Source organism: Suricata suricatta, chromosome 9 (assembly GCF_006229205.1).
Source record: "Suricata suricatta isolate VVHF042 chromosome 9, meerkat_22Aug2017_6uvM2_HiC, whole genome shotgun sequence".
NCBI lineage: Eukaryota > Metazoa > Chordata > Mammalia > Carnivora > Herpestidae > Suricata > Suricata suricatta.
In genome coordinates this window covers 80924770-80940691 of record NC_043708.1, presented here as the reverse complement: position 1 = coordinate 80940691, position 15922 = coordinate 80924770, and the positions used below count along the sequence as shown (strand labels likewise).

General features: G+C 35.0%; 1 protein-coding gene across 1 annotated transcript in view; it reads right to left on the bottom strand.

The window, feature by feature from the left end:
* The window catches only part of KNL1 (kinetochore scaffold 1), a 57205-nt gene that overhangs the window by 34392 nt on the left and 6891 nt on the right, over window positions 1-15922 (bottom strand). The window contains exons 3-8 of the mRNA XM_029952596.1: window positions 15631-15670; window positions 14674-14733; window positions 10783-10844; window positions 5755-5807; window positions 5029-5062; window positions 3655-3692 (exon numbers count right to left, since the gene is read on the bottom strand). Coding sequence (XP_029808456.1) covers window positions 3655-3692; window positions 5029-5062; window positions 5755-5807; window positions 10783-10844; window positions 14674-14733; window positions 15631-15670 — 287 coding nt within the window. The remainder of the gene's footprint in view (window positions 1-3654; window positions 3693-5028; window positions 5063-5754; window positions 5808-10782; window positions 10845-14673; window positions 14734-15630; window positions 15671-15922) is intronic.

Sequence of the window (15922 nt, the reverse complement as noted above, 5' to 3'; positions counted from 1 at the left end):
TCATTAAGACTTCCCATTGTCCCATTTTAGGGACAGAGAGATCAGTGATTATTATATTCTCTATGTGATTGAAATATTTTTAGAATGTGGTAATGTTTTTTCAAAGTTTATTTGAGAGAAAAAGAGAGAGCAAGCAAGTGAGGGAGAGGCAGAGATAGAGGGAGAGAGAGAATCCTAAGCAGGCTCCATGCTCAGTATGGAATCTAATGCAGGGCTCAATCTCACAGCAGTGAGAATCATGACCTGAGCCAGTATCAAGAGTTGAACACTTAACCAACTGAGCCACTCAGGCACCCCTAGGATGTAGTTATTTTAAAGAGGTAACTGTAAAGTTGGAAAGTTTGGACTACTTTTTTTTTCTCCTCCATTTGTTTATTTTTATTCTCTGGATAGTAGAGGTTATATGGAAATAAGTACCAACTGATGAGATAGATATGTTAGAGTAAGGAATAACTGGGTGGCTCAGTTGGTTGCATGGCAGACTCTTCATTTCAGCTCAGGTGATGATCCCAGGATCATGGGATTCAGCTCAACATCAGGCTCCGAGCTGTGCATGGAGCTGGCTTGAGATTCTCTCTCTTTCCCTCTGCCCTTCTCCTGCACTCATGCACATTCTCTCTTATAAAAGTAAAAATAAATGAAATGAAATGTTAGAGAATGATATTGAAGCATCTTTTATTCTATGTTAAAGAATCTAGGGGCACCTGGGTGGCTCAGTCAGTAAGCTTCCGACTTTGGCTCAGGTCATGATCTCACAGTTCGTGGGTTCAGGCCCACATCGAGCTCTGTGCTGACAGTTAGCTCAGAGCCTGGAGCCTGTCTTCGGATTCTGTGTCTCCATCTCTCTCTGACCCTTCTCTGCTCACCCTCCTCTCTCTCTCTCAAAAATAAATAAAACATAAAAAATTTTGTTAAAAGAACCTAGATGCTCCCATGATGAGATGTGCATTTTATAAAAATAACTCCAGAGAAGGAGAAGAAAGTAGATTTAAGAGAAGATGAATCAATGCGGAGCTGCTACAATAGTGCAGATACAAAGAGGATGAGGATTTGTTTGGGTAAGACGAAATGAGAATGGAAATAAGAGATTAAACTCAAGACATTTTAGAACTGAAATATAAAGATTTAGGTCACAAATGGACTTTGGAAATATGAAGGAATTGAAGATGCTACAATGAAACAGGAAATACATTTTTTAATACTTCTATTTAAAGGCAAATCTTTAGACCATTTTTGTAAGTTTTTCTTTAAATTTCCAGTGAGCCAGTCGGTTAACATACAGTGTATATTAGTTTCAGGTGTACAATATAGTGACTCAACACTTCCATACATCACTGGCACACATCACAAAAATCTTTAGAACATTTTAAAGAGTTTATAAGGGGTCACCTGGGTGGCTCAGTCAGACATTAAGCATCTGACTTCGATTCAGGTCATGATCTTATGGTTTGTGAATCTGAGCCCCACATTGGGCTCTGTGCTGACACCTCAGAGTCTGGAGCTTGCTTTTGATTCTGTGTCTCCCTCTCTCTCTGTCCCTCCCCTGTTCATGCTCTCTCAAAAATAAATAAACATTAAAAAATGTTTTAAAGAGTTTATGGCAACCTCCATTGAATATGATGAAGTAATTATAGGCTTTTTAATTTTTTAAACACTTTATTCATTTTTGGGGGGCGAGAGAGAAAGAGGCAGAACATGATTGGGGGAGGGGCAGAGAGAGAAGGAGACACAGAATCTGAAGCAGGCTTCAGGCTCTGAGCTATCACACAGAGCCCGACGTGGACTCAAACTCATGGACCACAAGATCATGACCTGGGCTGAAGTCAGAAGCTTAACCGACTGAGCCATCCAGGTGTCCCATTATAGGCTTCTTGTTAAAAGTCTTACTTATATATCAAGCTTCCACACATTTATCCAACAAATATTTACTCAGAACCTATTATATGCCTCAAAACTACCTACTAACACACAAAGGACAAACAAAATTTCTAATTTTAGTAAGAGCCAGAAGTAAGGACCTGAAATATAATATGATACATTTTACAAAAGACTGAGACATAAAAGGTATGTTATGACAGTACAAGACAGAGCAATTCCTTAGTTTTGTCAGAGAAGGATCCATTTAACCCAGTACTACTTAATGTGTGGTGCTAATCTGTGAACTGCTTGTTACCAACTCATGATGAAATAAGGAGCTTGCAGCCAATGTAAATCACATGATATTTCCTTCATCAAGAAAGCTTTAGGGGCATCTGGCTGGCTCTGTTGGTTAAGGGTCCGACTTTGGCTCAGGTCATTATCTTGCACCTTGTGAGTTTGAGCCCCATGTTGGGATCTGTGCTGACAGCACAGAGCCTGAAGCCTGCTTCAGATTCTGTGTCTCCCTCTCTCTCTGCCCCTCCACCTGCTCATGCTCTGTCTCTCTCTCTCAAACACTAAAAAACAAAAAACTAAAAAAAAAATTTAAGAAAGCTTTACTAAGGAAAGAAATGTCAACTGACTTAACAGTAGCTTACTGTCAGAGTTGATTTACATTATAGTGGACGTTCCTTTTCTGTCATGGACTATAACACTTTGTGGACTGGCTACTTTTCTTTTTTTTAAGATTTTATTTTTAAGTAATCTCTATACCCAGTGTGGGGCTCAAACTCACAATCCTGAGATCAAGAGTTACACACTCCACTGACTGAGCCAGCCAGGCACCCTGGACTAGTTATTGTGAATAGTACTGAAGTTAAGCTAAATGAAAAACTAAGTTAAGTGAAAAAGGATAAGACTGATAGGCAATTTGGAGTAGGAAGGTCACTTCAGATTAAAGAAACAATATTTACAAATGGATACAGGCAGATAAAAGTCCACATGGAGAATTATAAATACTTTTTCATGGGCTACAGCATAGGATGTCTGTAAAGGGCAGGAGATAAGATTGGAGAAGTTGGGGCACCTGGCAGCTCAGTTGGTTAAGCGTCTGACTTCAGCTCATGCCATAATCTCATGGTTTATGAGTTTGAGCCCCACGTCGAGCCCCACAGTGGGCTCCACACTGATAGTGTGGTGCCTGCTTGGAATTCTCTTTCACTCTGCTCATCCCCAACTATCCCCCCCGCTTCTCAAAAATAAATAAATAAATGAAACTTAAAAAAAAAATTGGAGAAGTCAAGCCCAATTACAAAGAGGTAAGTCTATGCCAGAGTCTGGGTTTTATCCTATAAACAAAAAAAGTGTCACTGAACAATTTTAAGTTGGGAGGTAATATCAGATTTAGAAATATTTTATAAAGTGGTTCATAAGGATAAGAAACTAAATACAATAGCTCACAAAAGAATAATGATTTGCAGGTAACAGATTTGCAGGATATTTAGGAGAAAGAATAGAGTGAAGCCATATGGATTTGGGAATGAGGAAAAGTTCAAAAATGACTCAACTCCTGAGTGGAGTGAAAGACTGAGTGGGAATCCAAAAACAGAGAAAACAAGAGAAACAGCAAGTCTTGCAGAAATAATAGCAAGTTTGTGAAATATCAAAGTGAAGATTTTGTGTAATGAAGAGAGTTCACTTTACTTTTTCCCCCACAGTTCTTTCACACATTACTTTGTAAGAAATTTGTATGAAGAGAACAGTATGTGGTAAGAAGAATATTGTGGTCATACTCACCAGTAATCTCACAGTTGTTATCTTCTGAATTCTTATTTCTAAAAATTAAAAAGTATTTTCAAAATCTATATCCGAAACAATACCAAAAATCACAACGGTTTGAAAGAGTAGGGAAGATCTAAGGTTTTCATAGGGTGACTGGCAGAAAATACAAAGACTGCCTTTAAAAAGACTCCTCTAACTCTGACAGAAAAAATTATAAGGCAATTAAAGAACCCTTATTAGATTGGTCTTAAAGCCTTGTAAATTTCAAGGATACTATAAAAATACACTTAATATATGCTGCTGTTTCTTTTCAAGAACCTATAAAGCAACTCATTTTCTAGAAATTCAGTCTGGAAAAAAAAAAGGTAAATAAAACAACCCAAACGTCCATCAATAGGGAGCTGACTAAATGCCGATGCAGACATACAACAAATTATAAAAAACTGAGGTATATCTATATGTACAAACATGGAAAGTTGTACAAGACATATTATTAAATGTTCTCATTTTTGTCTTAAAAAAAAAAGATAAACCACTTGGATATATATTTAAATTTCTACAAGGACATCCAAAATTATCAACAGTGGTTAACTGTGAAAAGCCTAAGCTCAGAGAATTTTCTGCATCAGTATATAAAAAGAAACTTTTTTCCAGGTCAACAGTAGTCAATTACATGGAAAATTTGTGATTTATTTAACCAGTCCCTGACTAATGGGATCTTTAGGATCTCTCTCACATCTTTTACTATTACAATAAATGCTGCAGTGAATAACCTTATGTATTTATCATTTCAAACATTTCCACGTATCTTGATGAAATAAATTCCCAGACATGAAATTGCTTAGTCAAAGCATATGTATACTTAAAATTGTGAATGATACTACCAGCTGCCATCTTCAATTTATATCCACTAGCAATTAATAACTTTTTACCTATATTCTTAGCTGATTAGATGAAAAATGATTTAAAAAAATGATATCTCAATTAATAGTCTAACTTTGTATTTCTCTTATGATGAATGAAAATAAACATCTTTTGATTTATTTAAGAGCTATTGGTATTTATATTTCTATATATTAATGTTATGGTAAGTAAAACTAATTTAACGAAAAAAATCTGAAAACTTGGTAATGTCTTGTATTAGCTATTGTATTTAGGAGTTTATATGTGAAAGCAGAGTGTTTCATCACTCTTAAAAAGATAAGGTGTACAATGCACACACTTATGAGAGATGGCAGTATATTAAATTTTGTAAAGAATCTGTTTTCTGAATTAATCATAAGTATTACACAAAAGGGGCACAAAAATAAAAATATTGATTTAAACACTGCATTTAACAGGGATAAAGAGCTTTTAAAATAAAATTTGAATCACATTTTCTTTACTTACTGTGTAAATAGAATATTTTCTCCTGCATCTGTTTCTAAAAATGAAATAAAAATTAAAAATTTCAAGGATATACTGATAAAGCATTAACAAAATTAACAGCAATTAAAAAAAATTACTAACTACCCACCTTACTTTCTGCCTCCCATGGCTAAAGTTATATTTTTTTAATTAAATTTTTTAAAAAATATCTTTTTTTATTTTTGAGAGAGAGACAGAGCATAAGCAGGAGAGGGACAGTGAGACAGGGAGACACAGAATCTGAAGCAGGCTCCAGGCTCTGATCTGTCAGCGCAGAGCCCAATGCGGGGCTCGAACCCACTTACTGTGAGATCATGACCTGAGCCAAAGTCAGACGCTTAACCAAATGAGCTACCTAGGTGCCCTGCAAGTTATACCGTTTAAGCAGTGATATAGACAGTAAGTTCATTAAGTTTTAGCAATTAACTGGTTAAATAGCCACAGTGAAATTTTAAAGTTCATTTATTTTGAGAGATAGCATGTTAATGGTACAGGTATGCACAAGCAGGGAAGGGGCAGAGAGAGGAGATAGAGAATCCCAAGCAGGCTCCATGTACAGTGCTCAGGGATCGATCCCATGACTGTAGGATCATGACCTGAACTGAAACCAAGAGTTGGACACTCAAAAAACGGAGTCACCCAGACACCCTGGCCACAGGAAAGTTTTATAGAGAACAGATTTAGCAGGGATTACAATAACATATTTACCCGCAATTTCTGACTTTCTTACTATTTTCATATGAGACTCTGTCTGGAATACTCTAGAAAAGAAAATAAAGATTAGTGAAAATCTGTAATTTTTAATTAGACACCTATGGTGTTAACTTTATAGCCTTGAGATAGGTAAGAAAAACTGATTTCAGCTTCCTCTTTGCCATATTACACATTATTAATTTTTCAAATGTCAAAATTCACTTACATGATAATCTGTTATGGTTTTTTAATGAATTCTAACAAAAATCATTATTTTGTCCCCTTCAATAACCTAAAATATTCATTTTATTCAACAAAACATTTACTAAGCACTCACTATATACGTGATGCTATATACTAGAGTCTGATAGATGATCCTTGACCTCAAGGAGCTTTTGTTGTAAGTAGAGAGCTGAAACAGTGATTATAAACAAAATTTTACTGACTTTTTAATTAACAGTTCAGATAAGGTAGCATGGCATGGACTCCAGAGGAAGGGATCCTTTTTCATTGGGATGATTAAGTTTCTGGAGAAGCAGCATTATATATGCTTTGAATAATTTGGCTCGTTCATTTTTATATTAAGTATCATTCATTACTGAGTAGTTCTTTCTTTTTTTAATTATTTGAGAGAGAGACAGAGAGCGCATGTGTGCCCCAAGAAGTTCTTCTTAATAATCAAATTTCAGGGGTGCCTGGGTGGCTCAGTCAATTAAGCATCTGACTTCGGCTCAGGTCATGATCTCACAGTTTGTAGGTTGGAGCCCTGCACTGGGCTCTGTGCTGACAGCTCAGAGCTTAGAGCCTGCTTCAGATTTTATGTCTCCCTTTCTTTCTCTCTCTCTGCCCCTCCCCTGATCACAGTACACTGTCTCTTTCTCTCAAAAATAAATAAATGTTGAAAATAATAAAATTTCAAAAGTTTCAATTACAAAAAGCAGTGAACATTTGCATGTATATAGTGTGACAAGCACTCTATGTTGTTTATAAGCATTTTAATGATTATAACAATTAATGCATTGTTTATAGACGTAGATATTAAAGGTCATAAAAGTTAAGTAGCTCTCAAAGTCATAGAACTAGTTAAATAGCAGAGCCAAAATGCAAATCCAAACCTGACTTCAAAACCTGAGCTTATAAACTACCAAGCTATACTATACTTAAAACAATTTTTCTTCAAACAATTTACAATAGAATAATAGAAGCCTTTTTAGTCAATATGAACAGGAGCAGTAGTTGGTCAATTAATCAAAAAAAACTTTTGGTTTTTTTTTTTGAGAGACAGAGAGAGACAGCACGAGCAGGGGAGGGTCAGAGAGAGAGGAAGATACAGATTTCGAAGCAGGCTCCAGTCTGAACTACCTGTCAGCAAAGAGCCCAATGCGGGGCCCAAACCCATGAACCGTGAGATCATGACCTGAACTGAAGCCAGATGCTTAACTGACTGAGCCACCCAGTATTGTTACCTTTGAAACAGTATTTCTCCCTCTCTCTGACCCTCCCCTGCTCACACTCTCTCACTCTCAAAAATAAATAAAACATTAAAAAAAAATTAAAAAAAAATCAATTATTTTGGGGGCACTGGTGGCTCAAGTGGTTAAGCATCCAACTCTTTTTTTTTTTTTACTTTTTTTTAATGTTTTTTATTTTTATTTTTGATACAGAGAGAGACAGAGCATGAAAGGGGGAGGGGCAGAGAGAGAAGGGGACACAGAACCGGAAGCAGGCTCCAGGCTCTGAGCTAGCTGTCAGCACAGAGCCTGACGCGGGGCTCGAACCCACGAATGTGAGATCTGACCCGAGCCGAAGTCAGATGCTTAACCGACTGAGCCACCCAGGTGCCCCAAGCATCCAACTCTTGATATGAGCCAAAATCAAGAGTTGGATGCTTAACTGACTAAGCAACCCAGGCATCCCTGATCTCAGCATCTTGATCTCAGAGTTGTGAGTTCAATTCCCACACTGGGTTCCATGTAGGGCATGGAGCCTACTTAAAAAAAATTTTTTTAATTCAGTGTACAATCTAAAGATATAAATTGAAAAATATCCAAGTTAGGAAATTATCTATGGACAAATAAAGGAAAAGAAGGAAAATTTGAAGTTATCCATTACATTAAGTTTTACAGCAAAAAAGTATTAGTACTAAATAACATTACTATCATATAATAAAAGGAAAGTTAATAATAAAAACTAAATGAATAACCCAAATTCTACATAAAGAAAAAAACAGAGGAAAAAAATTAAAGAAATACAAAGAAGTAAATGCAAAAATATATTTAGACACCTTGAAATCCAAATGTTAGAATGTCACATATTAGGTAGACAAAGTGTAAGCTGTATAAACCAATGTACTATAATAAGGCATATTTAGTAAACATATGGAGAGATATGCAAATGGCATCATGGCAAAATACAATATGAGATGGCAAAATAATTCTTTCTTCCATTTTTGCAAATTTTTCTTAATTATGGTTGTTCCATGATCTTTCTCTTTTTAGCCTATGTAATATCTATGATAAAAGGAAAGCTTCTGAAGATATGTTGAAAAAATTACTTATGTAGTAGGAAAAACACATGCTTCAGTAAACACAATTTAAAGTGCTCAATCACATAAAAATTTTAAAATATTTTCTTTGATATTCCCTAAGTAGACAAGGAAATAAAAAAAGCATTTAAAAATGAGAAAAAAATGAAGACAAGATGGAAAAAACAATAATAGCAAATAAATTACAAATTAAAATAACTATGAGTTAATATTATAATCAAGTCAGCTAAAAATAAGTGCTAAAATCTAATGTTTACAATGTATTACAAAAATAATATACTTACCGGTAGTACTAAAACCAATTAACAACAATGTTAATAAGGGCTACGCAACTGCTTCTTACTTTAAGGCCAGTAATTCTACTTTGGGAAACATAATTCCAGGGAAGAAACTCAACAGCAAAAAGGTAACTTACAAAAAATAATTTAACAAGCACAAGGAACAATCAAATGTCCAATAGAAAGTTAAAACTGTTTATTTTTACAATAATAAAAAAACACCTAAAGAAAACATGTGAAAGAAAAGTCAGTCTGATTTAAACAGGAGAAAATGAGTTATTCGATCAAACTTTGGCCATACTTAGTTAAGGAGTATATAAACAGAAGCAACTAGCATTTTGCAAAGGATGTATATGTGTCTACTATGGAGATGGACTAATTACATTTCAGAGCCTGGTGCCATTAAACATTCAGAATCATTCAAATAATTAATACCTCAGATTCCATAATCAGCAACCCATATTTACAATATAATTTATTTTTTTAGGTAGAATGCCTATAAGGAAAGTACTGACTACTCAAAGATTGTTCTGCTTCACATGTTTCTCTTGGAATTTTTAGTAGTAGCATTCTATTCATACACAAATTTCTAGTGAATCTGCTTAGTAAGCCCATCTCTAAGAGATAAACCTATCTTTTGGTAGAGACAAAAACAATATGGAGTCTGCAAAAAGTCATGGGCATGATCTAGGAAGACAGTGGCAACTGCACCAAGGAATACAACTCTCAGGGAAGTCTATTGCCAGCAATAGTTAGTCTTCTCTGATTATACTTACTATACTTTTTCTTTTATGCAAAACTCAACACATATGAAATATTGACAATTCATGTATACCTAGGAAGATGTTAACTGATTTATGAATAACAGAGTAATAGAAAAAAGTTATGAAACAATTAAAATTACTATCAATTAACAACAAAAAAGAAGATATCTGGAATTACCCAGCAACCAGAAAATGTTACATACAGAATACCATTCATTGCTCACACATGATGAAACTATACACAAAAGTATACCAGAAAAATGAAAATAAAATATAGCAGAGACAAAAATCTTATTAATCAGTCCAGGTAGAACTTGGGTCAAAAAGTAGTAAACAAAGCAAAGATGATTTCATTAATGCTGGAAAATACAATTCTGAATGAACATATAACAATGATGAATATGTATCAATGAACATATAGAATCAATATCATACTGAAAAACTATTAGAAATATAAAGAGAGCTAGAGTAAGACACACTATCAACAAGACTAATTTACCACTCTCTTATAATTCATGACAGATTAAAGTTATTACAACTAAACAAGATTACAGAAGTTCCAAATCACATAAGGAAGAAGGTGGATATAGCTGATATACATCAAACTGTACACCCTAACGTACGAAATGCATCTATCTTCTTTTTAAGCACATATGGTTCATTTACAAAAATTGATTATATATAAGGTCACAAAATTTTTTCAATCAAAATCAAAATAATACAGAGAATCAATATTCTCTACAATATAACTAAAAATAACAAAATGCTCTTACCACCTGGCTATTTTTAAATTATTAATTTTTGAATCAATGAAGAACTATAAATATACTACTGAACATCATGAAAATAATCACAAAACTACTACATCTAAGCATTATATTAAATTCAATTATTTTGAGGAGAAGTAACATCTTTATGATGTTCAGGAACTTGTATTTTCATTAGCAAAATTCTTTATATCCTTCAATAATGATTTATCCTTTATATGCTTTTATTATTAAACACATAGCAACAAAATATAATGCAATGAAAAAGGACATTTATCTTCTATCTCATTATTTGTATATAAGAAATATATTAATTTTCATATATTAATTTTGTATCCTGCTACTTATTGTCTATAGAGGTATTTCCATTGATATTCTTAGATTTTCCTAATATATAAGCATTGAATCTGCAAAAGAGAATAGATTTACATGGATCTTTCCAATATTTATAACTCCACTTTCTCTATTTTTATTGGTTAGCACCTTCAATACAAAGTTAAAGTAACAGTGTTAAAAAACAGTTGTTCCACTTCTGACTCTAGAACTTTCAATGTTTCTCAAGCCTAAGGCCAAATAACAACAGGCTTATGTAATTAAAACCCAGACTATCAAGTCATTTAGTACTAACAATTTGGTTTGATGCATAAAAAATTATTAACTTTAACATTTTAAATATTTCTCCAACTTACTTTATAGTATCTGCAAAGCTGACTCGTCGAGAGCTTTTCTTATTTCTCAAAGCATTAGAGTCCTAAGGACAGAGAATATATGGTATGATTCTTAATGAAACTACTGCAAATTAGGTCTCCAGAGTACTATAGACAAAGACTAGGTCTTATTCTGAGTTACTGTGGTATTATTAATTGCGGTAATTATTTATTTCTCTGAAATATCTTAACGCACTTAACAAACACGACTACGATTTTCCATGAGCGGTAGGTAATAAGCATACTGATACAAACAACATATTTAAGGAAGGTGAATATGGTCTTTCTTTTTCCCTCTCCTTTTATTTTTATTTAAAAAAAATGTTTATGTCTTTATTCTATTTTGAGAGAGAGACAGAGAGCAAGTGGGGGAGGGGCAGAGAGAGAGGAAGACACAGACAGACTCTGAAGCAGACTCCAGGCTCTGCGCTGTCAGTACAGAGCCTGATGGGGGGCTTGAACTCATGAACTGTGAGACCATGACCTGAACCAGAGTCAGATGCTTAACTGACTGAGCCACTCAAGGCACCCCTTCTCTCTCCTTTTAAATGAATGATTATTTTGCCATCAAGAAGAAGACTTAGGGACAAAGCAAGAGATATGTGGCCTGTTATAGAAACCTTACTATCCTATTTTTAGGATTTAAGAAAAAACTTTAACTGTGGTAAAACACACATAACAAAATTTACCATCTTAACTGCTTTTTAAAATTTAATTTTAACTTCAAAAGTGGTAAGCTTTAGATCTACACTCTGAACAAATTTTTAAGTGCATAATACAATATTGTTAACTATAGGCACATTATACAGATTTCTAGAACTTATCCTGTTTTACTGAAACTTTATACCTGTTGTTAGCAACTCCCCATTTTGCCCTCCTCTATGGCCCTGGCAACCACTGTTCTGCTCTCTGCTGCTATGAGTTTGACTATTTAGATACTTTACATAAGTGTAATCACACAGTATTTGTCAAGGGACTAGCTAGTTTCACTTGTACATCTTAACCACCTTCTAAAATGTTTTTATTTATTTTTGAGAGAGGAAAAAGAGAGAGAGCAGGGGAGGAGTAGAGAGAGGGGGAGAGAGAGACACACACAGAATCTGAAGCAGGCTCCAGGCTCTGAGCTGTCAGCACAGAGTCTGAGGCAGGGCTCGAACCCGTGAACTATATCTTAACCATTTTTAAGTGTATAGTTCAGTAGTGTTATGTATACACTGTTGTGAAATCAATCTCCAGAATTCTTTTCATCCTGCAAAACTGCAACTCCATATCCATTAAACAAACTCCCTTTTCCCCTGCTCAGTCTCCTAGAAATTATCATTTTACTTACTGTCTCTATGAATTTGATTACTCTAGGTAATTCATAAGTAGAATCATAAAATATTTGTCTTTTTGTGATTGGTTTATTTCACGTAGCATAAGGTCCTATTTATTGCAGTGTGTATCAGAACTTCCTTCTTTTTAAAGGCTGACCAATATTCCATTGATATGACATTTGTTTATCCATTCATCTGTCAGCAGATACTGGGTTGCCTCTCACATTTGGCTACTGTGAATAATGCTGCTATTACAGAAGTATATGTCACTTCAAGACTCTGCTTTTAGGGGCACCTGGGTGGCTCAGTTGGCTAAGCATCCAACTTCAGCTCAGGTCATGCTCTCACGGTTCGTGGGTTCAAGCCCCACATCGGGCTCTATGCTGACAGCTCAGAGCCTGGAGCCTGCTTAGGATTCTGTGTCTTCCTCTCTCTCTGCCCCTCCCCAACTCTAGCTGTTTCTGTCTTAATAATAAATAAACATTAAAATAAAAGACTCTGCTTTTAATTCTTTTGGGCATATACACAGCAGTGGAATTAGGTCATATGGTAATTCTATCTTGATTTTTTGAGGAACCACCATACAGTTTTCCATAGTGGCTACAACATTTTACATTTCCACCAACAGTATACAAGGTTTCTATTATTCCACATCCTAGCCACCACTTATTAGTTTATTTTTTTATGTTTATTTATGTATTTTGACACAGAGAGAGCACAAGTGGGGAAGGGGCAGACAGAGAGGGAGAGAGAAAGAATCCTATGCAGGCTCTATACCATCAGTGCAGAGCCTGATGTGGGACTTGAACTCACAAACTGTGAGATCATGACCTGAGTCGAGATCAAGAGTTTGACACTTAACCAACAGTGCCACCCAGATACCCCATCTTTTTTTTTTTTTTGAGAAAGAGATTGAGAGAACAATTAAGGGAGACAGGCAAAGTTAATATTAAGCAGGCTCCACACCCAACATGGAGCCAGACGTAGGGCTCAATCTCATGACCACGAGATCATGACCTGAGCTGAAATCAAGAGTCGAACAATTAACGGACTTAGACATCCAGGCAACCCGAAGATTTTCTTTTAAGTAATCTCTACACCCAACATAGGAGTTGAAATCACAACCCCAAGATCAAGTCATAAGCTCTACCAAGTGAGCCAGTCAGGTGCCCCTTCTGTGTTTTTTTACAGTAGCCATAGTAATAGGTAGTAGATGATATCTCACGGTGATTTTGTTTTTGATTTCTCTATTAGTGATGCTGAGCATTTTTTCATTTTAAAATGCTATTTTTTTCCCTCTCATTTTCCTTAACAAGAGCAAACATTTTTACATATAGATACCAAATACAAAAAGCAGAAGACAGAAACAATGAAATCCACAGAGACTTTTATTATGTTAATTCTATTACTTGAGTGTGTCTTATTATAACAAAGAATCAGGAATGTCCACCCTTTCTTAATCCCCTAGCAGACACTACAACTGGCCTTGAGCTTACTAGGACAATATTGACATAGTAAATACTGAAACTAACAGACACTACTATGTTTATTACTAAAAAAAAACAAAAAACAAAAAAACAAAAAACAAAAAACAAAAAAAGAAGGGGTGCCTCAGTGGCTCAGTCTGTTAAACCTCCAACTCTTGATTTTGGTCCAGGTCATGATCTCATAGTTCGTGAAATCGAGCCCTGTGTCAGGCTCTGCAAGGACAGGGTGGAATCTACTTGGGATTCTCTCTCTCCCTCTCTCTCTGGCCCTCCCCAGCCCATGCTCATTCACTCTCTCTCTCAAAATAAATAAACTTTAAAAAATAATAATAATAAAATAATAAAAGGAAAAAGAAAAACTGAAATTTGTGTGGTATACTGAAAAGAGCACTGAGCTAGAAATTAGGAAATTAGATCTCAAATTTGAAGTTTGCCACTAATTATATTGGCTTCGGCAAAAATTTAACCTTCATGGACCTCATATTTCTCATCTATAAAGATAAGTAATTGAGGGCACCTGGGTTCTCTGTACGTTAAGTTTCTGACTCTTGGTTTTGGCTCAGGTCAGAATCTCACAGTTTGTGGGTTAGAGCCCTGTGTTGGGCTTTGTGCTTACAGTGTGAAGTCTGCTCAGGCTTCTCTCTATCCTTCTCTCTCTGCCCCTCCCCTTCCTGTTATCTTTCAAAATGTTTGAAAAAAATTTTTAGTAAAATATTGGGAGCACAAAGAAGAATGAAGGACTAACCATCTAAATAGAGGAAATATCACGTGTAAATTCTTGCAGGCTTGACAGTCTGTGTCATGTCTGCAGAATAGTAAGCAATCCTGAATGGTGAGATGCATGTGTGAGAGTGGCAAGTAAGAAGGTTGGAAAAGTAAATGGGGGTTAAAAATCAAGAGTGCCAGCTTACTCAAGAGTTTGGATTTTAACCTGAAGGCCATGGGATGTTTATTTGGACACATTAAAACTAAAAATCATTTATGATGTCTCTTTTCATATAGCTAATAAATTCCTATTAAAATTATCACTGAAAATAGTCATCTATAAAGCATTTGCACTAGAGACTTACCTGAACTGTTTCATTCCCAGCTCTCAGGTCCTGAAGAGGACTCCTTGGGGGCTTCAAAATCTAGAAGAATTAGAATTATTCAATAAAATCTGGCATATCTGTTAATAATCAGTTCAAGTTATATTATGAAGGTAGAAAGGTAGAGATGTTAAAATTTCTGTGAAAGCCTTTAAAATCCCTCAAATTCATACTCCTTAGTTCTGTACTCTGTGGCTGGTTTAAATACTTAGCATCTACTCCCTTCTCCCTGCCCACCTACCTCAATTATTTTGCCTACCTTCATCCCATGTGGTCTGGGTAAGCTCCACCCCAACCCTAGCGTACAACATGTAGCCCTGGTCTACGACAATAAGCACATGATATTCTCTTATCAATGAGTGGTTCAGGAATGAGGACTAGACCTATAACAAGATAACTGAGCCAATATGATTCAATCCTGAGTCTTGTTTTTGTTTTATCTTGAGGAAATAGACTTTTTTTCATTTAGGACCTGAAACTGGAAGTTGAGAGAGCTTTATGTACTGTAGTAATCATGGGGAGAAAGCCTGTCTGACATTGGAGATTACACAGAAGAAGCAATTAGAGTTGAAAAGAACAAAAATCCTAGTATTGGTGATATTATTGGAACCCTGGCCAGTTAAGTTGTGCTAAAAGTCAGCCTTATCTTTGGATTTTTCAATTTCAAAACCCAATAAATTTTGTCCTTAAATCAGTTTGTGTTGGATTTTTTGTGTCTTGCTATACTGTTTAAATACACTTTTTAACTTTACTGCAGTACAATTTACATAGCATACAATTCATAAAATTACCATGGAATTAATAAAATACAAATTTTATTATATTTACAGAATTGTGTAACCAGGTTAAATATTTCAGACTTTTATCCAGAGAGCAAAGTAGAGCCAGATGGTCATCATTCAAAAAAAGGTAACAATTATTAATTTAAGTGTTTCTTACTGAAGAATGTCTTCTTCTAAGAGGTCTCTCCGTATTGTCACTAAAAAAGGAAAAAAAATTTACAGACACATTGGTGAAACACTAAATTTTCAAAAGCCATCATCACAGCATCCTTAAATCGGCCATCACTTTCACTTAACAAGATTTATAAGATGTTAAATTCAGTATTTAGAATGTCAATGTTTTAAAATACATATTGGATACTGTAAGAATACCTCTTGAAAAACCATCAGTACAACATAACGTACCATATATACAGAGGTACAATTAAAAACAACATTTTTTAAATGTT